Source organism: Myotis nattereri, assembly GCF_964212035.1.
Source record: "Myotis nattereri genome assembly, chromosome: 6".
Lineage (NCBI taxonomy): Eukaryota > Metazoa > Chordata > Mammalia > Chiroptera > Vespertilionidae > Myotis > Myotis nattereri.
Window position 1 is genome coordinate 19,322,333 of NC_138081.1, and position 23,503 is coordinate 19,345,835.

The 23,503-nt window shown below is 39.5% G+C and overlaps 1 protein-coding gene across 2 annotated transcripts; it reads right to left on the reverse strand.

The window, feature by feature from the left end:
- Nucleotides 1-5,223: 5,223 nt before the first annotated feature.
- CENPQ (centromere protein Q) lies at nucleotides 5,224-23,414 on the reverse strand. 2 transcript variants are annotated; one of them, XM_081094905.1, is made up of 10 exons: nucleotides 23,339-23,414; nucleotides 22,663-23,076; nucleotides 20,017-20,160; nucleotides 18,981-19,035; nucleotides 17,611-17,731; nucleotides 17,047-17,115; nucleotides 13,830-13,959; nucleotides 7,843-7,962; nucleotides 7,629-7,706; nucleotides 5,224-6,105 (listed from the first exon to the last, which is right to left on the reverse strand). In XM_081094905.1, exons 3-10 carry the CDS (start codon nucleotides 20,116-20,118, stop codon nucleotides 5,974-5,976), a joined length of 807 nt encoding a protein of 268 aa, XP_080951031.1. In that variant the 5' UTR covers nucleotides 20,119-20,160; nucleotides 22,663-23,076; nucleotides 23,339-23,414; the 3' UTR covers nucleotides 5,224-5,973. The 2 variants fall into 2 exon arrangements, with proteins under 2 accessions (XP_080951031.1, XP_080951032.1); XM_081094906.1 differs by lacking the exon at nucleotides 23,339-23,414 and having other exon boundaries at nucleotides 22,888-22,998.
- Nucleotides 23,415-23,503: the final 89 nt, after the last annotated feature.

The following is a 23,503-nucleotide window of genomic DNA, read 5'->3' on the forward strand; positions in this document are numbered from 1 at the left end:
AGATTTTCTTTGTCGGAACCGGTTTGGCTCAGTGGATAGAGTGTCGGCCTGCGGACTGAAGGGTCCCGGGTTCGATTCTGGTCAAGGGCATGTACCTGGGTTGCGGGCACATCCCCAGTAGGAGGTGTGCAGGAGGCAGCTGATCGATGTTTCTCTCTCATCGATGTTTCTAACTCTCTATCTCTCTCCCTTCCTCTCTGTAAAAAATCAATAAAAAAATATATTAAAAAAAAGAGATTTTCTTCTATAAACCCAAGTGAACAAATCCATAATACATATTATCATAGAAAAATAGATGGACTTGTACATTGTTCTTAACAGGATTTACATATCAACTTCGGTAGCCCCTTCTATTTGTAGTGTATCAGCAAGTTCCTAAGTCAAAATTACAACTTTTTTTGCTTTCTAGTCCTATCACTTGCTATCTGAGGATCTTATGATAGATCTTAGTTTCCCATGCCTCAGGTTCGTCACCTGCAGGATGGGTATAATAGCAACTGTTATGGGATTTAATCCCCATCATGTTATTAGGATTAAACACTGGCATAAATGTATGTGTACATGTAATGGGCTTAGAATAGTGTCTGGCACATAGCACACATCAGTAAATGTCAGCCATCTTTATGGTTGTTATTATTGTTATATGGTGCTGTTGTCTCATATGAAAACCTACACTAACGCACATTTGTTTCTATTAGTTAAAAAATGAGTACTTTCATTCTATTTATTTATTTATTTTTTTAAAATATATTTATTGATTTCAGAGAGGAAGGGAGAGGGAGATAGAAACACCAATGATGAGAGAGAATCATTGATCGGCTGCCTCCTGCACACCCCCTACTGGGGATCGAGCCTGCAACCGAGGCGTGTGCCCTTGGCCGGAATTGAACCTGGGATCCCTCAGTCTGCAGGCTGACGCTTTATCCACTGAGCCAAGCCGGCTAGGGCTGAGTACTTTCATTTTTAAAAAGCAATCTGGAGTCATTTTACTGAATTTGGGGAACAGTCCTCTTTCTTCTTCCTCTTAGTACAATTTTAATAATTATAATCTATCTTAAATGTGGCTGCTACAGCAATTTCATAGCCTTGGTAACAGCAGAGGTCACTTTAATGAGAGCAAACATCTAAGCCAAGAGAAACTATTTCTATGTTGGTTTAGTAGTGAAGAGTCACCTTCAGTGGCAGCAACTTCTAATAAGAAAAGCTAGTTATGACACACAAAGGGCTCAGTCACTTTCGACATGGTAAAGTCCAAATGGGAAATTTGAATTTCTCTCTGCTTTTGCTTTCCTTCTTTCCTTTCTCTTCCGCAAAGCTAAATATTTCTTGACAATGAATGAAACATGAGAGGATTTAGAAGTCTTATGTTTGGAAACTAAGCCAACCTGCATTCAAATACTAATTTTGACAGGTGCACCTGCATTTATTTTTGGTAAACAGAGAATGCCAGGAAATTCAACCCAACCAAATAGAAGAAAGCAAATCCTTTAATTTTAGGTTCCAGCGCAGGTCAAATTTAAACAAAACCTGTTTGTTAAATATATGCTCCTCTGAGATTTGGGGGAAATGAAAGGGCTCGTATAAAGAATGTTTAATGACTGGCCGTACGCTAAGGTTCTGCAACATATGTGTACAAGCTGCCTCTCCCTAACCCTGTTCACACACACAAATTACACCACTTTACCTTCCTTCCTTCAGCAGCATCAGTGGGGACCCACTTTCCTGTATGATCAGCAACTTTCCCTTTTAGCCTTTTTCAGTCTGATAGGTGGAAATGTTTTATTTTGCATTAAAGGGAACATCTTCCAAATACACATTGGCCATTTATGTATCTTTGAGAATTGACCACTTTCCTACTGGTATTTAATCTATTTGTTACTGACATTCTAAGTTTATGTTTAACTTTATTTGGAATCTATCTATCCTGTATAATAAAAGGCTAATATGCAAATTGCCCAAACAGCGGAAGGACTGGTTGCTATGACACACACTGACCACCAGGGGAGCGCTGCTGTGGGAGCGCCGCTCAGCCAGAAGCTGGGCTCATGGCTGGCGAGCACAGCAGCGGTGGCAGGAGCCTCTCCTGCCTCTGCAGCAGCACTAAGGTCCTCTCAGGGGATATCTGTCTGCCTAAGCCCGAGGGGTCCTGGACTGTGAGAGGGCGCAGGCTGAGGTGAGGGACTTCCCCTCTCCAGTGCATGAATATCGTGCACCAGGCCTCTAGTCCTATCTAATAAAAGAGAAACATGGTAATTAGCCGTACATCCGCTACCCTTCCCATTGGCTAATCAGGGTGATATGCAAATTAACTGCCAGCCAAGATGGTGGCCGGCAGCCAGGCAGCTTGAAACTAACATGAGGCTTGCTTGCTTCAGTGACGGAGGACTCCAATGTTCCCCGCCTGCCTTGCTGGCCTCTGAGCTTGCAGTTTGAAACATTGTTACAAATATAGAAGCTAAACAAAACCCCAGAAACCTGCTTTCAGCCAGCCGGGATCTCAGAGCTGGAGTTGATACAGTGTTTTGATTATAGAGCCCAAACAAACCAGATACCTGCTTTCAGCAGCAGAGGCCTCAGAGCTGGAGCCAGAGCTAAAGCTGGCCCAGAATAAAAAAGAAAAAGAAAAAAAGGAGCAGTTGGGAGCTTCAGTCACCCGCCAGCCTGAAAACAGCCATCAGCCCCTCACCCAGACTGGCCAGGCACTCCAGTGGGGACCCCTACCCTGAAGGGTGTGACCAGCTGCAAACAGCCATCATCCCCTCACCCAGGCTGGCCAGGCACCCCAGTGGGGACCCCCACCCTGATCCAGGACACCCTTCAGGGCAAACCAGCCGGCCCCCACCCGTGCACCAGGCCTCTATCCTATATAGTAAAAGGGTAATATGCCTCTCGGCACTGGGATCAGCGTGACGGGGACAGCGCCCAAACCCCCTGATCGCCCTGCGGCTCTGTGTGTGACAGGGGGCGGGGCCACAACCTCCCTATCTGCCCTGCTCTGTTCGGGACAGGGGAAGGTGCCCCAAACCCCTGATCAGCCCTGCTTTGTGCCTGATGGGGGGAGCTCCCCAACCCCCTGATCGCCCTGCAGCTCTGTGACAGGGTGCGGTGCCCCAACACCCCCTCCCCCCTCCCCCACGGGCCCTGCTCTGTGTGTGACAGGGTAGAGCCATAACCTCCCCATCGGCCCTGCCCTGATTGTGACAGTGGCGGCGCCCCAACCCCCTGATCCGCCCTGCTGTGTGTGTGACAAGGTACGGAGCCCCAACCCCCCTGATGGGCCCTGCTCTGTGGGGGACAGGGGGCAGCACCCCAACCCCGATTGGCCCTGCTCTGTGGGTGACAGGGGGTGGCGCTGCAACCTCCCCATTGACCCTGCCTTGAGTGTGACAGGGGGCGGTGCCCCAACCCCCTAATCGGCCCTACCCTGAGCGTGACTGAAGGTGGCATCGCAACCTCCCAATCCACCCTGCTCTGTGCATGACAGGGGGCAGCGCCCCAACTCCCCAATCAGCCCTGCTCTGAGCCCAACCAGGGACTGCACCTAGGGATTGGGCCTGCCCTCTGCCACCTGAGAGCAGGCCTAAGCCAGCAGGTCGTTATCTCCCGAGGGGTCACAGACCGTGAGAGGGCACAGGCTGGGCTGAGGGACCCCCTTTTCCCCCTTGAGTGCACAAATTTTTGTGCACCGGGCCTCTAGTATATATATAAAAGCCTAAGCAGCAGTTACAACTGGACAACCAGCTGGTAACTATGACGCGTACTGACCACTAAGGGGCAGATGCTCAACGCTGGAGTTGCCCCCTGGTGTTCAGTGCTCTCCCACAGCCAACCTCCTATGGTCCCTCCTCCTCTCCCCTGCTGGCCAGCCCTGATCACCAGCCAGGCCGAGACCCCACAGTACACAAATTTGTGCACTGGGCCTCTAGTTTTGGCATAAAGTAGAAATTTTAACCACTGTTTCTCCATCCCCATCTCTGGTGTGGTTAGTGGTTTTCTCAAGACTATTTATTGAATATCTTTCTGCATTTTACTTGAAATGCTATCTTTATCATATGTTATGTATTTACACTATAAATCCTCCACTTATGTTTTAGAATTTAAAGTTTCTGGCATTGGCACTTACCATCTTCTTGCTAGATAGGTGGGTCATAGTTGGCATGGACTGTGCATTTGAGAACTCAGGTAGGTGTGGAAATTACATAGGAACTACAGCCATTTGAATTATTGGTACCAAGTACAGTTGAATTTTATTTGGGTTTATAATTAAGTTATTCATAGAGAGTACACTAACATGCATCCTTAAAGAAAATATTATGTATGTTTTGAATTGCTTGATACCTGCCAGAACTGTAGATCTCTTAAAATTAGGTCACATACTTTTCAAAGCTCCAAGAGTGTATGACCAGTTTATGCATGAAGAACTCTAAGTACAAGCTCCAGTTGATGTTCAATAATCTGTTAAACAGATGTTCTGAGAGAAACAAGACTTTTTAAGAAAATATGTATTCACTGATTTCAGAGACAGGGAGGGAGAGGGAGAGAAACATTAATGATGAGAGAGAACCATTCATCAGCTGCCTTCTGTACATCCTACACTGGGGATCAAGCCTGCAACCTGGGCATGTGCCCTGACTGGGAATCGAACTGTGACCTCCTGGTTCATAGGTCGATGCTCAATCACTGAACCACACCAGCTGGGTGAGAAACAAGACTTTTAATGTACCTCCTTTCCCAAAAGCTATTATAAACATCGTAATTAATGATAAAAATCAGTGAGTTGGGGCTCTATTAGTCACTCTAAAACCCTGAAGCTGTAAGTCTCCAAGTGAAGTTTTTAAGATATTTTGAAAAATCTTTTAGTTGCTTTGCTTGATGTAGCAGACAGTCCAAAATACACAAAAACACTTGCTTTAAATGCTGCAGTACAGGTTTGTGTTATTGAAGACTTTCTTTCCCTCTGAAATCCATTAATGGCCTTTTGGACCATTGCTTCCTAAAAGATATTGCTTTTGACCCTTTTACTGAGCTGCCCAGGGCTTCCTGTGGCGTGTGGCCTCCCTCACGGCAGTGAGCATTACACCGAGTTTGTTCCTGGTGGTCTCCGCATGGAGGATATTAACGGAATTGTGGCACTTTCTACATTAACTGACAAAGTATTCTAGGTGAGACAGAAAGATAATTAAATTTCAGTTATTTTACTTACAAATAGATTAAAGCAACCCAGACAATAAAAATAAATTTTAATGTTTTACTGATCATTTATTTACATGTATATACATACTATAATCACAATGAGGAAAGAAAATTCACTTTTGTTTGTTTTTTGTTTTAAGGGGGTAAATCTGTTTATGTTTCATTTTAATAATTTTATGAAATGAAAGTATGATTTGATGGTAAGGGAAAATAAGTATGCAACATCTATACACTAAACCAACCAAAGAAATGTCCGTGCTACCTCCAAAGTTAAAGACACATGGAGAATCTTAATTATACCGCAAAGTCTAGAGAGTTATGTAAAAAAGTAAAGGCATTTGGAGATTTCTCAAGTTCCAGATGACCAGGCAGAAAATGTAAGTCATCAGCTAAAGAATAATAATGAAAGCAAACATGTTTTTATGAACTAGGTACTTTAAACACTTTACATATATTAAGTCACAGTATCAAATTTCCTCTGCACTAATCAATAAATGAGCTTTATCTAGCCTCTAAATCAGTGGACTGTGACTGTTCTTATCTTACAGTGTCAGGTAAATAACTGGAACAAAAATGTGAGCTCCTGGACGGGGCAACTGCTAACACCAGTCTTCAGGACTACACTAGATGCTACTGGTAGATCTACAGAGGCTCATTGTAAGCTCCATATTAGGAAACAATAAGCCTTAAAGAAGCCTTAGCCTCTGAAATATCATCAGGTTAACAGTTTTACAACTTATAAACATTATAAATTAATGTGGAATAACTTAGAAACATTCTTCAAGAGGCATCCAGTCTCTTATAGGCTTCTTCGATGAAAGTTAGCATGTTCTTTGTCTGAGACGAATTATGGAGAACATCAAAGTCCTTCAGAAGAGCATTCTGGTTTGGAATTTGTGCCAAAATTTCTTCCTGTGGGTACAATGTGTAATTAGTGTAAAAATGTTTATTGAAATATAACTGACATATAACATATTAGTTTTAGGTGTATAACATAATGTTTCAATATTTATATATATTGTGCAATGAATCTAGTTAACATCCATCACCACAGTTACAATTTTTTATGTGATGAGAACTTCTAAGATTTACTCTTAGCAACTTTCAAAACCACAATACAATATTATTGACTAATTACTATACTGTATGTTACATCCTCGTGACTTATTTATTTTACAAATGGAAGTTTGTACCTTTTGACCACCTTCACGCATATAATTGTTTTTAATCTTATTATGAAAAATATAAATGTACATTATTTAGAGAATGTATAATAAATCTCATGTTCCCATCACTCAACTTCAAAACCCATCAACTCATTCTGTTCTTCTCTCAAATCTATATTATTCTGTTTTTCCTCTGCCCATTTTGCTCCTTACACCTAGGTGAATTGTAAATAGGAAAAGTTCAAAATACTTTTTGAGAAAATATAAAGACTCTCTACCACTATAAACATTTACACTATAATATCTACTAGGGTCCTTTGAAGAAAGACAAGTTAGCAGTGTATAGACTACTACACATAAGGCATAATATGATTTATGAAGAGTTATAGGTCATTGTTAGAAGCATAAGCAAAAGCAATTTACTTCCCTAAATCTATTCTACAGTTATATGACCACACAGATGCGTAAAAATATATGTACAAGGGTATACTCAGCATTATCTGTAATGATAAACGCTGGAAGCTAATTCCAGCAGGTCATAAATGCAAAAAGTTCATCAAAAGGTTGATGGAACTTGGGGCTTATTCAGCAGGGCTGAATATCTACATATTACCGGCTGCTGGAATAGCTAAAAGCATTTCCTCAAACCTGAAAAGTCTGCCTGCTGCCAGACAGCTGAGGGCATTTCCCCAAACCTGAAACTCTACATGTTATTGCCTGCTACTGGGACAGTCGAGGGCAGTTCCCCCCAACCTGACAATGCCTACTGTATAACAAACCTTACCTTTTGATATGTATAGCTGCTTTGCTTTAGGGCAATTTGTGATAATAAAGAGCAAGGGGTCCAGAGATGCAGAGACCTTGGTTACTGAAGCTAGGTCTCCTCTGGCTTCCCAAAATGCCTTCCAAATTTATATTTCTAGTCTCTTTATTAATTCACACGCATCCCCTTCTCCAGATTCCTGAATGCTTCTAGATGCTGGATAACATCCTGGCAGATAAAACTTACTTATTGTCATCAGTACCTCACAACTTATATTATGGTACATCCATACAATGGAATATTATACAGTTATTAAAAAGGACGAGAGACATCTACATAGACTGACAAAGAAAGATGTTCAAACTATAGTGTCAAATAAGAAATAATTGTGTGTATATGTATACCATGAATTCCATTTGTTGTTGTTTTTTAAAGAGACAGGATATATAATGCTTTTAAATATCAAATTAATAACTGGTGATACAGTTAATATAGTAAATTGTTACCTGAAGTGTGGGTGCTTTGAGACTCTTCTGAGAAAGTTCTGGAAGGGAGAGTACACCACTGCTATCTATTTGAAACATCTAAAGTAGAAAAAGAAAGCTATAGGTTCTTTAAAAAGACTAATATCTCTGAACTTATTACACAGAAAAGCTGTCTTGGTAAAATGTAAGCATTAAAAATTACACCGAGTCTAGCAATATATTATTAAACAATTACCTCTTTAACTTTCTCCTCTTCTTCTTCCACCTCACTTGTCAGAATTTGAATTTTGTTCTTTAGGCTCTGGATATCCCCAGTCACTGCCTCTGTGGTCTCTACTATTTTATCTATTTCTTCCTGAGTCAAAAAGAGAAAGTTAATGTTTCAAATTAAATATTTTATTAAATAAACCCCCAAAGATATATACATATCTTTTAAAACCCTTATATATTGCAACACTGCTAAAAGAAATTGGTAAATATATTTATGTTTTTCTTTCAAAAACCAGACTTGCTAGGAACTAATTGCCCACTGTAATATTGCATTATAAAGAAGTTAATTTCCTGAAACAAAAAGATATACCTCACATACAAGAATATTTCCTCAAAAACTTACTGAAGCAGCTAGAATTGGATTCTGGAAGCCCTGTGTAAATCCAGCAGAGCCCAAGGGCTGATGGCCTGTTCATCTATACCCTCACCACACACCCTGGCAATCACTGATCCTTTTATTGTCCCCACAGTTTTGTCTAGTCCAGATGTCATATAGTTGCAATCATATAGTACACAGCCTTCTCAGATTGGCTTATTTCACTTAATAATATACATTTAAGTTTCATCCTTGCCTTTGTGGGCTTGATAGCTACTTTCTTTTTAATACTGATTTTAATATCCGATTGTCTACATGTGCCACCGTTTATTTATCCATTCACCTACTGAAGGACATCTTGTTTTTTTCCAAGTTTTGGGAACCATGAATGCCACTACAAAGATCCGTGGGCAGGCTCCCTCTGAAGGCTCTAGGGAAGATTCCTTTCTTGCCTCTTCCAGCTTCTGAGGCTGCCAGCATTCTTTGTAGCTGCATCACTCCAATTTCTGCATGTTTGTACAAGGCCCTTTCCTTTATGCCTATCCCTTATAAGGACATTTCCATCTCTTCAAGGATACTTGTCACTGGATCTAGGGCCCACCCAAGATAATCCAGGATGATTTCACTTTGAGATCCTAACTTAATTACACCGGGGAAGATTCGCTTTCTAAATAAGGTCATATTCCAGAAGTTAAGATTTAAACGTACTTTTCAGGGCCCACCATTCAACTCATATTGAAGGAAATGAATAACAGCACTGATGGAAGAGTTAATAATAATGACTAGCCCTAACTGGTTTGGCTCAGTGGACAGAGCGTCAGCCTGCGGACTCAAGGGTCCCAGGTTCGATTCCGGTCAAGGGCATGTATCTTGGTTGCAGCTGATCGATGTTTCTCTCTCATCGATGTTTCTAACTCTCTATCCCTCTCCCTTCCTCTCTGTAAAAAATCAATAAAAATTAAAAAAAATAATAACGACTAAATTTTTTCATTATAAATTTTTTAAAATTAATTTTGTTCCATTACTTTGGTTATTTTCTTTGGGTATTCCTACCATACCCATTTTGCAACTTTTGTATTTTCCATTTTCCCCCCCAATACCTTTAAAAAATAATCATTCTTTTTGATTCTTAACATTTTCTCCTTATTTCACCTTCTATGTATTGTAAGTATTATCAGTTGTATTTGTTTGCTTTAGTACTCTAACTTAGTTGGCAAATCCAAAAGGCTTTTTCTTTTATTGCCGCAGTCTTTCTGTAGCTAGGGTTCAGGAATCTGGAGAAGGGCTGTGCATAAATGAATAGAGACTACACAAGAAATATAAATTTGGAAAGCATGGGGGAAAGCCAGATGGAAATTTAGCTCTAGTGACTAAGCTCCCTGAATCTCCGGACCCATGGCTTTTTATTAATACATTTTGCCCTTTAGCAAAGCAGATATACATATCAAAGGTAAAGTTTGGTAAACAGTAAAGGATTATCAGGTTAGGGGAATTGCCCTCAGCTGTTTGGCAGCAGGTAATAATATGCAGATCTTCAGCCCTGCTGAAGATGTCCATCAGCCTTCTGAGAACTTCTCGCATTTATTATGCTAACTACTGTTCTTAGCCTCCAGCATTTTATTTCTAATTCTTTCCTGAATTCTGTAACTTCACTTTTTGGTATAGCAGTTCCTCTAATGTTCAACCTCATTTTGTTATAACGAGGGGGAAAAAAAATTCCCTGCTAGGGCCACCACTGTGTGGAGAATGCACATCCTCCCCATGCTTACGTGGTTTTTTCCCCCAGGTTTTGGAAAGTCACCACCAGCAGTAACTCTAGGCTGAAGCAGGAGAAAGCTTTCTAAGTGATGCACAAGAGAAAATGAATGAATACAAATTCTACAAACTCCTAGTTCAAAGACTCTCTTATGCCAATGAAGAACTCTTATGCCCAAAATGTGAATAGTGACTTATCAAGTAACTGACTTATCAAGCAAACCACAGACCACTGTGATAGATGAAATATACATTTATTCAGTCTTCGTCCTCGGTTCCTGGCACAGAGTTTCTAAAACCTTTGTAACTCCTAAGTGATGGGGGGTGGGGAAGGATGGGATAAGAGCATAGTTAGTTATATTTGATTTTTGTCTTGGTTCCTGGCACAGCTACCAAAAACCTTTGTAATTTTCTGAGTGACTGGGGTGAGAGGAGCGTCTTTTGTTATTCTTAAGTCCTTTCAACCTTACCAGAGTTTATGATAATGCACACACAGAGGATGAAGGCTGGTTGCCAGAACAAGCAATCATGTGATCATGGTTGGAACTTCCAGTCCTACTCCCTGATCTGTGAAGGGGAGCTGGGCTGGAGACTTAATTAACAATCAATATGCTTACGTGATGGAGCTTTTATAAAAACTCCCAACAATGGGGTTCAGAGAGCTTCCAGGTTGGTTATCACATGAAGTAACTGGGAGGCTGATGTGCCTGAAGAGGCATGGAAGCTCGCATCCCTTCCCATATACTGTGCCCTTAGGCATCTCTTCCTTTTGGCTGTTCCTAAATTGAGTCCTTTATAATAAACTAGTAGCCTGGTGCACGAATTCATGCTTATCGAAAGGAAATTAATTAGAAGAGATATTTTAATATCGCTGTTCGCCCTTTCACTATAATAGAAGTGTTAACCAAATTCACGATTGACAATGACAGATGGAAACACACGTGTGCGATTGGTGCAAGAGCTTTATATGCATCATGCATGTGCAAGTCAACTTAGCCTTTTATAGAATAAACTTGCTTAATTAGACCTGCTTTCTGATTTAGCTAAACTTTTTCCAGCCCAATGAAGCACTCCAACTTCTCTTTCAGGTAACTGTCAGCAACACAACAGTACATACCAACACAAAGCAGATTATTATTGTAGATCATGCAGGGAGACCAAAGGATGAAATATTTAACTGCCAGAAAACAGAGATTTAGAAAGCTTAAAAACTTAACCCGACTGAAAAGAAGAAATGGTGGACCTTGAAAATGACTTCAGGTTTTCTCACTGCGCAGAATATGGTCAAACACTGCTGCCGGCTCCGATTGCCCTTGAGGGCTTCTCCACCTCCCCCTGCTCCTGAGGGGTGATCGGTGCAACAACCGCTGCTCGCATTTGCTGCTGGCGCTGGCCCCAATTGCTCTGCGCCGTCAGCGGGTGCCAACAGGGCCGGTGCTGTCAGCATGTGGGAGCGGTGGCGGGAGCGGGGCTGCCGACAGACAGGGGACCGGGGGCTGCGGCAAGAGGGGCCGGGCGGTGGCGTGGAGGATAGGCTGAGACCCATCCGTGTGCCCACCGCAGCCTCACAGCCCACAGTTCCTTTCAAGGTGCACTAATTCGTGCACTGGGCCCCTAGTCCTATATAATAAAAGCGTAATATGCTAAGTGTCCAACTGTTTGGTCAACTGCTCAACCAGTCGCTATGACGTGCACTGACCACCAGGGGGCAGATGCTCCAACAAGTAGGTTAGCTTGCTGCTGGTGTCCCGCTGATCAGGACTGGGCAAGAGGGCCAGACATGCCCTGAAGCCCTTCCACAGTCCCTCCCTAGCTGACCAACCTCCTGCGGTCCCTCCCCACTGGCCAGCCCCCATAAGCCCCAATCAGGACTGGATGAGACGGCCCTGATGGGCCCTGATCCCTGGCCAGGCCAAGGGACCCTACTCGTGCACGAATTCGTGCACTGGGCCTCTAGTATTGTATAATTTAAATTTGCTAAAAGAGTAGAATTTAAATGATATTATCTATACCTCTCCCTAAAGGATATATGAGAAATGGATGTGATAATTAACTAGATGGGAATCCTTTCACACACAATGCATACCTATATAAAATCACCAATGATGCATACTTTAAATCTTAGAATTTGTCTATACGTCAATGAATCTGAAAATAAAAAAAAATAACCCATAATATTGTCATCCAACTGTTAGAACTAGAGCCAGTACTGAAAATAATCCATGAAAAACAGTAACATTGGGAGGAAATTAAACGTAATCTCACCCTATAAAGAAAGCCAGGAAATCACTAAAAACACCACCCTATTAATTTATAATATATGTAGATTTGTTGCTCAGAAACTAATCCTTCCAACATTATCTAAATTATATAAAATAGAATAAATTATTTGTGAATTTTGAAATATTAGAAATCCTTGGCATTCCTTGCATGAACTACTACCACCTTGTACTTACTGAATTACTAACAAAGACCTAAGCACCACATCTACAAACAATGTCAAAATGACTAAGGGATATATGGTCCAATCTGCTCTACTTTTTAGAATTATCCAATAAGTCACTTAAAGTTGCTTCTTTCTCTATATCTATATCTATATTTGATTTGCCTGTACTCTTTAAAAACTTTTTAAATTACAATTGACATGCAATATTATTTATATTAGTTTCATGTGTACAGCATAGTGATTAAACAGTTATATAATTTATGAAGTGATCTCCCAATAATGTGCTTTTCTTTTTTTCTTTTCCTTTTAAATCTATTTTATTGATTTTTTACAGAGAGGAAGGGAGAGAGATAGAGAGTTAGAAACATCGATGAAAGAGAAACATCGATCAGCTGCCTCCTGCACATCTCCTACTGGGGATGTGCCCGCAACCCAGGTACATGCCCTTGACCGGAATCGAACCCGGGACCTTTCAGTCCGCAGGCCAACGCTCTATCCACTGAGCCAAACCGATTTCGGCAAGGTGCTTTTCTTAATTGTTCAAGTATCCACTAAGTACAAGGCTGAAGTTAATGATAACAGCTAATGTTATTTCTTAGTAGCTTCTACAGCATAATGATTAAGAATCATGCTCTGACATTGGACTGGCTAGGTCTGCACTACAATTTTAAGCAGTTTGTCTAAGGTTAAGCCAGAAATGTCAGTATGTCTTTTTCACATTTGTAGCATGAGGATAACAGAGCATAGACCTCTCTAAATCCTTGTGAGGATTAAGGAATATAACTATAAGTGCTTAGAAAAGTGCCTAGAACAAAGAAAGCCCTCATTACATGTTAGTTATAATAACAATGATGATGATAACTGTGTTCCTGACAATGAAGTATAGGATGGAAAAATTAATGTTTTCCAATTCTACAGCATTTAGTGATGAGTTCCTAATAAAAAATACTAAAATAGCCTGGCCAGTGTGGCTTAGTGATTGAGTGTTGATTTATGAATCAGGTGGTCACAGTTCGATTCCCCGTCAGTGCACATGCACGGGTTGTGGACTTGATCCCCAGTGAGGGTTGTGCAGGAGGCAGAGATCAATGATTCTCTCTCATTATTGATGTTTCTATCTCTCTCTCTCTCGCTCTCCTTTCCTCTCTGAAATAAATAAAAATAGTTTTAAAAATCACTCAGATAGTTCAGTTATTAAGTCTGGTAAAAAAAACACAAGACAGTTACTTAATCACTAATATATTAGAAATACTTAACTTTAGAGGCCCCAAGTGTAGGTGAAGTTTTTGGTTAGAGTTAAAAAAAAAAAGAATTTAATGAACAAACCTGGTCCAAGACCTAGTATTTATTGCCAGGAGAATATCATAATAATTTAAAAAGCCTTTTGGTCTCTTCCTCGTCCCCCTAGGTATGGACGCCCTGTTCATTCCCATACCTGCAACGACGCCAGGCCTTCTTCATTGGCTCTGTGACGGGCCCTTTCCATTTTCAGTAGACTTGACATGTTAGTTAAATCTTTCAGTTTTGGGGGAGGGACTTTTAGGGTTTCAAACATTTGTAGCAATCTTAGGGATAGAATAAAAACACAATTATTAGTTTATTTTTTCAGTACCATTAATATTACTTTTGTTTTGTTTTGAAATACTGTTATCGTTTTTATTTGCTGTCTTGCTCCCAAGGGCTTCATCTTTATTAAAAGTTACTCACCTTAGAAATAAGTCTCCCCAAAAGAGCCCTGACAAATCATCATTTAACATTTTATTTTATTAAGATTTACTTCAAATCATGGGGCCACTTAAGCTTCTTCATAAAAGGAAAATTTTCTCTTTTATACATTTAACAATTATATGCATTTTAAAATAAAAATTTCCCGATTTTTAAATATGTTTTCTAGACTATTCTAGCACATAAGTGTATTATTTATTGTGAATTATTGAGTAAGAGATGGAGCACTGCTCTATAAATCTTAACAATGAGCCTGGATTCTAAATCTCAGTTGTTTTTAGAGAATGTGATTAATAAAATGACTTTAAAGAAAACTGAGTCCCATAGACTTTAAGACAAATAAAACACTGAGATTAAAGTGCTTTGTTTTAAAGTACCAGCAACATGAATAGTATTAAATATTAAAGTTAAAAAGTCCTCCAAACTGGTTGAGTAGAGCACCAATAAAAACTGACATTACTACCCTCACTTCTAGCACAGAGCAATACAGCTTTCCAATATTTGATTCTTGTTTCCATAGTAGGAAAATCTGAATTTGGTTGCTTTTACCTAATAGGAGCACTTGGGGTGCTAAAACGTTCTACTACTTAATCTGAACAACAGTGGAACCTAAGACTTATCTTCCTGGGGTCTTATTCAAAATATTAATTTTTATAAAGAAAAAAGTAGGCAGTAAAACCCCCACCAATCATAATTTTCATCAAACTTTTAGAATAAACTTCAGTTTTCCAGAAAACCATCATTAGGGCATCATGTTTAAGCATAAATCTTGTCTGTATAATCTTCCCAAGAGGGTAAGTTTTTGACTTCTTAACTAAAATAAAGTTTCCATTTATAATCAGTTTCTTCTAAAACTTCATTAAGTCAATTTTGTGGAAGGGACATCCACTAGTCCAATGTCCTAAATAGTGGTCAGATTTCCAGAATTCTTTTAAAACTAATTAAACTAAAAATATAACATGAATACATCCTACTTATCAATAATACTTAATCACCATTTACAACATTGTTTCTATATGACAACTTTTCCAAAGCATGTTCCTCTAGAAACTATAGGGTATAACCACTTTATCTGACTAGCAACCCTGTTTGTCTGATCATGTGGGTATGTGTATGATACAGTCTATATCAATCATAAGTCTTGCCACAAAATCAGTCCAAAGACAGGAGTATCATTGAAGCTGGGCCAATCACAGTCTATCTCAGGGGTCCTCAAACTACGGCCCACGGGCCACATGCAAATACAAATATTGTATTTGTTCCCGTTTTTTTTTTTTTTTTTTTTTTTTTTTTTTACTTCAAAATAAGATATGTGCATAGGAATTTGTTCATAGTTTTTTTTTAAACTATAGTCCGGCCCTCCAACGGTCTGAGAGACAGTGAACTGGCCCCCTGTTTAAAAAGTTTGAGGACCCTTGGTCTATCTCCTAGAATTTTGTGACTGGAGCTAAGAGGATAAGTGTTTTCTTTCTCCTCTTTCTTCACAAGGCTAATAAGATACATAGGAAGCTGTCTATGTCTACAATTCTAACCTAGTGGGGATAATCTGTCTAAAAGAATACAGCCAAAATGCAGACAGAGCAGAGATGAGACTAATACATGAAATAAAGAGTCCCTGTGATAAATACTAATTTGGGAGGTGCTAGGTTAAGCAAAATAAAATACATTTACTAACTGCAGGACTTTTAATACGCTAATGGACCAAAACATTATTCACGATATATCACTTTTATTCACAGAGCATCTTTAAGAATAAGTGTTCCAAATATACTTTGAGAAATGCTGCTATAGGAAAATGTATTCAGAGGTCCAATTAAAATAAATTTGGTAAGACTGTAAACACTGCTAAATTAGTAAAAGGGAAAGTATCTTGAGTATTATTACTTTGGGGATTAAAGCAAGTGAGCTGCAAGAGCAAACAAAAAAACAGGCAGTCTTTAAAATATACATCTCCATGGCTGCTACATGATGAAGAGACAGCCTATATATTGAACAATTTAATCTTTTCTGATTACCCAGCGTGACTACGGTGAAGAACAGCTATTATGTACTGTCATATTCTCATTTACAAACCAACCATGATTATTTGTCCTATAGTAAGAAGACCATGAGTAAGCTACATCTTCATTATATATTTTTTATCTTATTAAGTAGCTTTTTTAGGGCACTTCTTCAATATTAGGCTGTTATTCCTATAAGCCATTTACAGGCCTGCTTATAGAAGTCTTTCTTTAATCTCTTCAACCTCTCTCCACCAACTCCCACCCCCATCTACCCTATCCCAACCTTTCTATTCTGCTACTTTACACTTAAAGTAAGCAGAATTTGTGTTCAGTCTTCCAAAGAATCAAGTACTAGGTTACAGACATTTCTGGGTACACCAGTAACTAAGATGCAGAACATTCTTCTATGAAAAGACAACGTTGTGCAAATACTAGAAAAAAGTAATCGCTGAAAATCACTCACAGTGGTGTGACTTTTTAAGAACACATGAAAAGAAACCTCCATTTGTGACTTGCCTCAAGAGGAAGAGCAGTAATACTCTGGAAAATTACATGAAAACAGTGACAGAATAAATAAGAGTGGTGAATTGTGAACTTCAAATTGTTCAAAATGCAGTTGAAGGGAGTTAAAGTTGACAAAATACTGTTCAAATCCCAACACAGAAAAGTGAATTATAGGAGGAGGCACTTTTGTCACCTTCAGACTCTTCCTAATAAATTCTCTTAAAGAATGCAGACTTGCATATAGCAGCAATTTAGGATGGAATGTATGTTCCCAAATTGTTCCTCTTTTTAAAACAACAACAAAAATCCCAAATGAAAAACTTTTCTATTCCACAAATGTCTGTTCTGCAGCAAAGACAGATTAAACTTTTCCTAAATATGTTTTAATCGTTTCCTATTGCATAACTGCTAGTATATTACCTTTTCTTCAGGCAGTTGAGATGATATTGAATTTGTTCATTTTCTCTACTTTTGTTACTCAAAATTGCTCTAGAAAAGAAAAAGAAAAAGGATTGAGTAAATATTAGTTTGCCTCTTTCCTAGCCAGGCAGAATCAATCACTTTTTCTTTTGTATACATTTTAAGTGGAGGGATAATCAAAGTTCTACCACATTACGTTGCTGTGTTTAATTTATATGCCTGACTCTTCTGATGGATTTCAGCTCCTTGAGAGCAGAACCCTTATTTTCTTTGTATTGCCTTTAGCGTGGTAACTTCCAGATAGTGTCAATTTGAACTCAACTTCTTCCTAAAATGTCCACATTGCACGGATCAGGCCACATAGACTTCATTTATATTTCCCTGATGGAATTCTAAGTTTCTGAAAATAATCAAAACTTTCGTGCTTAGGCTAATGCTATTAAAAATATCTTCTGAAAGAGAAAAACATTCCATCACCATAAAATAGAAAATAACATTTAAAAGAATACTATCTATAGAAAACGTAAGTAGAAATAAAGTTAAGTGAAAAAATTTCATGCTCACATGATGACTGTTTCCATCAGAGTTTGCAAATGCTTTCTGCTGCTCTCCGAAAGAGGTTGCCAGGTTTTCCTCCTGCTGGATGCTATCTTTACCTGTTTTAGACTAGTTTGCTCTGTCTGTCCTGGTGAAAGAAGAGACTGGTCAGTAGAAGTTTGTATGATTTTACTTAAAAAGTGATTAGAGTATAAATTTATCTAAAATGCTGAAACCAGTTTGGCTCAGTGGATAGAGCGTCGGCCTGCGGACTCAAGGGTCCCAGGTTTGATTCCAGTCAAGGACATGTACCTGGGTTGCGGGCACATCCCCAGTGGGAGATGTGCAGGAGGCAGCTGATTGATGTTTCTCTCTCATCGATGTTTCTGACTCTCTATCTCTCTCCCTTCCTCTCTGTGAAAAATCAATAAAATATATTTTAAAAAAATACATAAAATAGGTAATGGAATCAAGAGAACCAAATATTATAAAGCTATATAAACTGTTTAATTTCCTCTTTATTGCACAGCCATCACATGCCAGGTGTTAAGTATGAACCTGCTACCTATTGTTATGTTAACTAAAATAATATTAACTGACACTGCAGATACAAAGCCAAGACAATTTAAAATGAATAACCAAGCTACAATTATTAGAATTCAACATAAAAGTATGGTTCTCAGAAATGATCTTAGTTAAAGAGTTCGTTAAGACTTGGGCACTTTTTCTACTAAATGTTGGATGGCAACTGGAACAAAAGAGATTAACCAAACCACAGACAGTGTTTAGTAGATTGTTAACTTTTCTACTGAGAAGGGATAAACAAAGGAGATATACTATTGGCTCACATGAAGATTTACTTTGGAGAAAAGAGATGAAATAATTATAAGAACGCCAAGCATTATAAAAGCAGAAGTACTGTGCGCTCTGGAAGTATAAAAACAGACAACATAACCTGGTCTTGGGTGAGGAGAGGCAGGCAATTCTTCAAGGAAAAGGTGATATTTAATTAAACTAATTTACTCCAAATAAAATCAGGTAGTGGCTCCAAACTAATCTGTGCAGTGGTGGCAGAACAGAAGCATATTTGTCTTGAGAAATCACTAAGTGCTTCTATGTATCACAGATGAGTAATAATTCAAACCGTGGGACACTTTTTCTCTAGTTCCTATCAATTTTATAACCCTACACAGTGTTTTGCTAGCGATGGTAAATAAAATTTCAGTTGACCAAAATAACTGACTAACCAGTGCTACTTATTCTTGCAAAAATGAGAATGCTGCAGTTTGTTACTACCCTTTGCTTTTGCAGAACTCATAAACAAGATACTGATAATTTTTTCATGAATAAACATAGCTTGAGAAAGGCCAGTTCAACAAGATATAGGATAGAAATACCTTTAGAAGACAGATGCTTTGGATGATTTTTATTTTTTTTCACTGTGTTTTTAACCTAGAGGGGAAAACATGTGCACATACACAGAAAGAATTAAACATCAGATAAAAAATTTTTGCTTTGGCAATAGATTTGTCACTTATTTGGAAGAGTATTCATATAACTTTTGGCTAGGTAGAAAGAAGTATATTGCCACTTTTGCAGAAAAAGGGCATGTACTTGTCTCAGGCAAAAAATATAACTAAAGCAACTCCTGGACAATGGTGATAATGTATAATAGAATGTCCTAGGGCCGAAACCAGTTTGGCTCAGTGGATAGAGCGTCGGCCTGCAGACTGAAAGGTCCCAGGTTCGATTCCGGTCAAGGGCATGTACCTTGGTTGCGGGCACATCCCCAGTGGGAGATGTGCAGAAGGCGGCTGATCGATGTTTCTAACTATCTCTCTCCCTTCCTCTCTGTAGAAAATCAATAAAATATATATATATATATAAAAAGAATGTCCTAGGATCTCAAACAATGTTTTAAAGAAATAATTTCTCATTTTGCCAGTGAAATAGTGTTACATACTTAATCTGTACAACAAATAGAGGCACTGCCTAATACAGGGTAAAACGGAAGAAAAAATGTGACTATTTAGTTATTTATTCTTTTAAAAGAGATGGTAAAGTCATGGTAAAAAAAAGCTAATTCACACCGAACTATTTTTTCTCTATCTTAATAAAAATCTCCTCCACCAACTGTCATATTCTCTTATCTTTTAACATATGAATGCCATAGAATTTGTATCCTTTATTCCTAGTCTTCCCATTTAAATACTTTAGCAATGCCCTATGACCCACTCCTCCCCCAAGAATTCTCTGATTAATATCTTCAGAATTGAAGTAAACAATTTTTGTCTGAGAACTTTTACAAATCATGCTGTAACAGCTCCCACATAATATGAATTACTATAATTTTTAGTTTTCATATACTCCTTTACAGAGAAAAGATGATATTTCTAATGAGTTCTGGATGATAAACTAGGTTATTTTCATTACCTCTTTCTCTGATAACTCCACTTCCTTATCATCAATTTTTCTTTTTGGATTTCTTTTTAACTGTTGAGACCTTTTCTTGGAAGCATTTGCTTTGCTAGACATCTTGATCTAAATAGAACAATTCTAACAGTGCTCCGAAAAAATCTGTAAAAATGAAAAGGACAGAAAAATGCCTAAGACTTGCATAATATTTTGTTTAAAAGACTACCTGTTTCTATAAATATTCCAAATTGCCCTTTTAAATATTTTAAACATTTAAATATATTTAAAAACAAATAACATTGGTTCTTATTAGAGTGAGAATATCCAATTTCATTTCATTCCTAGAAATTTCTTCCATTTGCATGGCTTTAAAAAACCATTTTAAAATGTTTTTGCATCTATAACTTTATACTCCTCCATACAATAACATTATCTCCATATTTAAATCCAAGAATATGGGAATATAAACTGCTGAATTGTCTTATTCTGGTCACAGATAACTTTGATATCTATTATCTCACAGGTGTCACTCAGGTCTTTTTCTTTTAAACTTAATGGATTTATCATTCAACTTATGCCCAAAATGGAAGAAGGTAATTTTTAGAATTACACCATGAATCTAACTTGTGCAGATTAATGTGGTAAATTCACTCACAAGGATTTAAGCTATGTAACTGTCTGGATTATGTGCATTTTAACAAGAGCACAGAAGTATACTGATTCCTCTGTCCCTCCCACAAATTAAAAAACAGGCGCAGGAGTGGAGTTAAGAACATCAATGACAAAATTTAGAATAACCCCCTTTCTCCATCTAATGATTTTTAATCACCAAACTCATTTCTGCTAAAAGGAACAGAGGAATAGGATATTTATTCTTGCATTAGGTTATCAGGAGTAGATAGGCAGAAATTAGGTACAGTATACACGGAGATATATAATACACATACATCCATACATAAAGTCTTATAGTGCTTTTAAGTATAGAAATTGAGAGTATTGATTTAGAAACTCTTATAACAATTTGACAATTATGTCTATATTGAATCTGATCATAAAATAATTGGCTTTGTTTTTTTCTTTTCAGACTTCATTTTTCTAGTAATTTATTTTTTCCCCTTAAAAATAGACTGTTTTTGAGCATTTTTAAGTTTACAGCAAAATTGAGCAGAAAGGACAGAGTTCCAATATACCCGTATACCTCCTCCCACCGCTACACTTCCTCACCATCAACATCCCACATCAGAGTGGTACATTTGCTACAATTTATGGACCTACATTGATATATGACACCATGCAGAGTCTGTAGCAAACATGTCAAATGTGCGGCCTGCGTGCAACTCACAAGGAAAATTTACGTGGCCTAGCCAATATAACGACGGTATGTAAGAAACGTTTTAATAAACATTTTGTAACTTAATTTTTACAATATCCTGTTATACATAATTATTAATAACGAACTATGTTTGCTAATGACTGATGACTATAATTGTGTTGCATTCATTTCCCTTACGCGCCTTACCCTCGGGTGCACCATTTCTCTCCACTAATACTAGCAGCAAATATTTTAGCAGCCGATTGCCGCGTCATTAGTGTTGGACTGACTTGCTTGGTGTGCACAACAGGAAATATTTTGCTTTCGGAGAACAAGAAAAATAGGTTTATTTGCATTACCCTTATTAATTTGTGCAGTTAGTCAGTGCCTGGTAAGTTAATGTTCAAGAAAAAATATTAATTTTTATTAAAATGTTCTATTGTTTTATGTTAACGGTTACTCATTTATTTCAGCCCTTTGTATTCAGCATGTCTCTATTGAAAGAAACCTACATTTCTATGAAAATTGAAGCTTTTGTTTTTTGCGACCCACATAAACTTAAACCTTGTTTATTTGGCCCGTGTTAGCCTTTGAGTTTGACTAGCAATTCATTTTTAATTGCATTTTACAAGTGTCAGATGTGACTGATTAAAAATTAAAAAACAAAAATTGGTCCTTTATCAGTTTGAGAAACACCGTTTTCACCGAAACCTACGTGAAGCAATAAGCCACAATGCCAATGTATCAACCTTGGCACTACACTGCACTAACAGTGGGAATGGGCTAATTCTCTGTTGTGGGTGCTGTCCTCTGCACCGAAGGAGGTTTAGCAGCATCCCTGGCTTCCACCCACAGAGTAAGTAGCACCTTCCCCAGCTGTGACGGCCGGAATGATCTCCAGACCTTACCAACTGCCCCTGCAGTGAAATCGCCCGGGCTGGGAACCACTGCAAGAGTGAGAACACATTGCCTAGGCTCCACATCCTGGCTCTGCCACGTAACTAGCTGCAGAGCCCTGGCCGAATAAAGGTGCTCACGTTCCCACTGGTAAGATGGGTTAATAAAAGTACCAACACCAAAGGCTTGTGTAAAGCTAAAATTTTGTGCAGAATACATCAACTGCCTGGAACAATATCTGGGATATAGCTCAAAAAAAAAAATAGAAATTTTAGATCCACAGGAAACACAGCTTAGTGGGTACAGATACAAAAAAACCAACAACCCACAATTATGATTGACAGTTATATACAATGTGACAAATGTTATAAGACAAATGAGTGAATGACTACCTCAAGGTGGTGTGTGAGAGAGAATATACAGTATTCAGATAAAAAAATTAATGTTTGAGTTACATTTTGAAATACTGAGCCAGAAGGAGAATGAGGTCTTGGCGAGAAAGGAGCGAACACCCGATGACAGGCAGCGGGAAGAGACGGGTGCGTTCCGCGACCCTTGCACGTGCCCGGGAGGCCTGGACAGAACGGGAACGGTGGCCGGGGGCCGACTTCATTGTGCGGGAAGAACGCACGCTCTCCGGGGTGGGACACAGGGAGGACCGAGGCTGGCCGGTTCCTTACCAGCTTGCTGACACTCGCGGAAACCAAGGCTCTCAGTCCCGACCTCGGCGAGGGCAGAAGACGTGAGCACCGCGAGTGGCAAAACACAAGCCCAATGTTGACCTCTGGACAGTGACGCCGGCGGCCGCCGACCGCAGGAGCCTCAAGGCCAGACACTAAGCTCCGAGGCTGCGCCGGTCCCGCCACGGCCTGCGGGGAGATGACGGCAGGGGGACGAGGGTGAGGATGGTGCGCGGAAAGGAGGGGCGAACCAGCGTGGCTCCACTCCCTCCTCGCGAGTCAAATAATCCAACCCGTGGCCCGGCCGGGCAGACCGGCTCGCACTCCCCCCCTTCGGAAAAGCCACCTCACGCTTCTCAAATGCAAACCGCGGAGTTTGCCACGAACGGGTGGGTCACAAAACTCCCTCTCGCACCGCACCCACGGGCCAGGCAAGGCTTTCACTACTCACCGACCGCTCCCCTCGAACCACTCAGCGAGGCGGGCTTGCCGCGATTCGCGCCCAAACCGTCAAACCGGGGAAACCCGGAAGTGGCCTGGTAGAGACCGGAAACGCCCCGAGCGAGAAGTAGGCGGCTAGCCACGCCCTGACGTCATCCGGAGCGCGCCCCCGAGT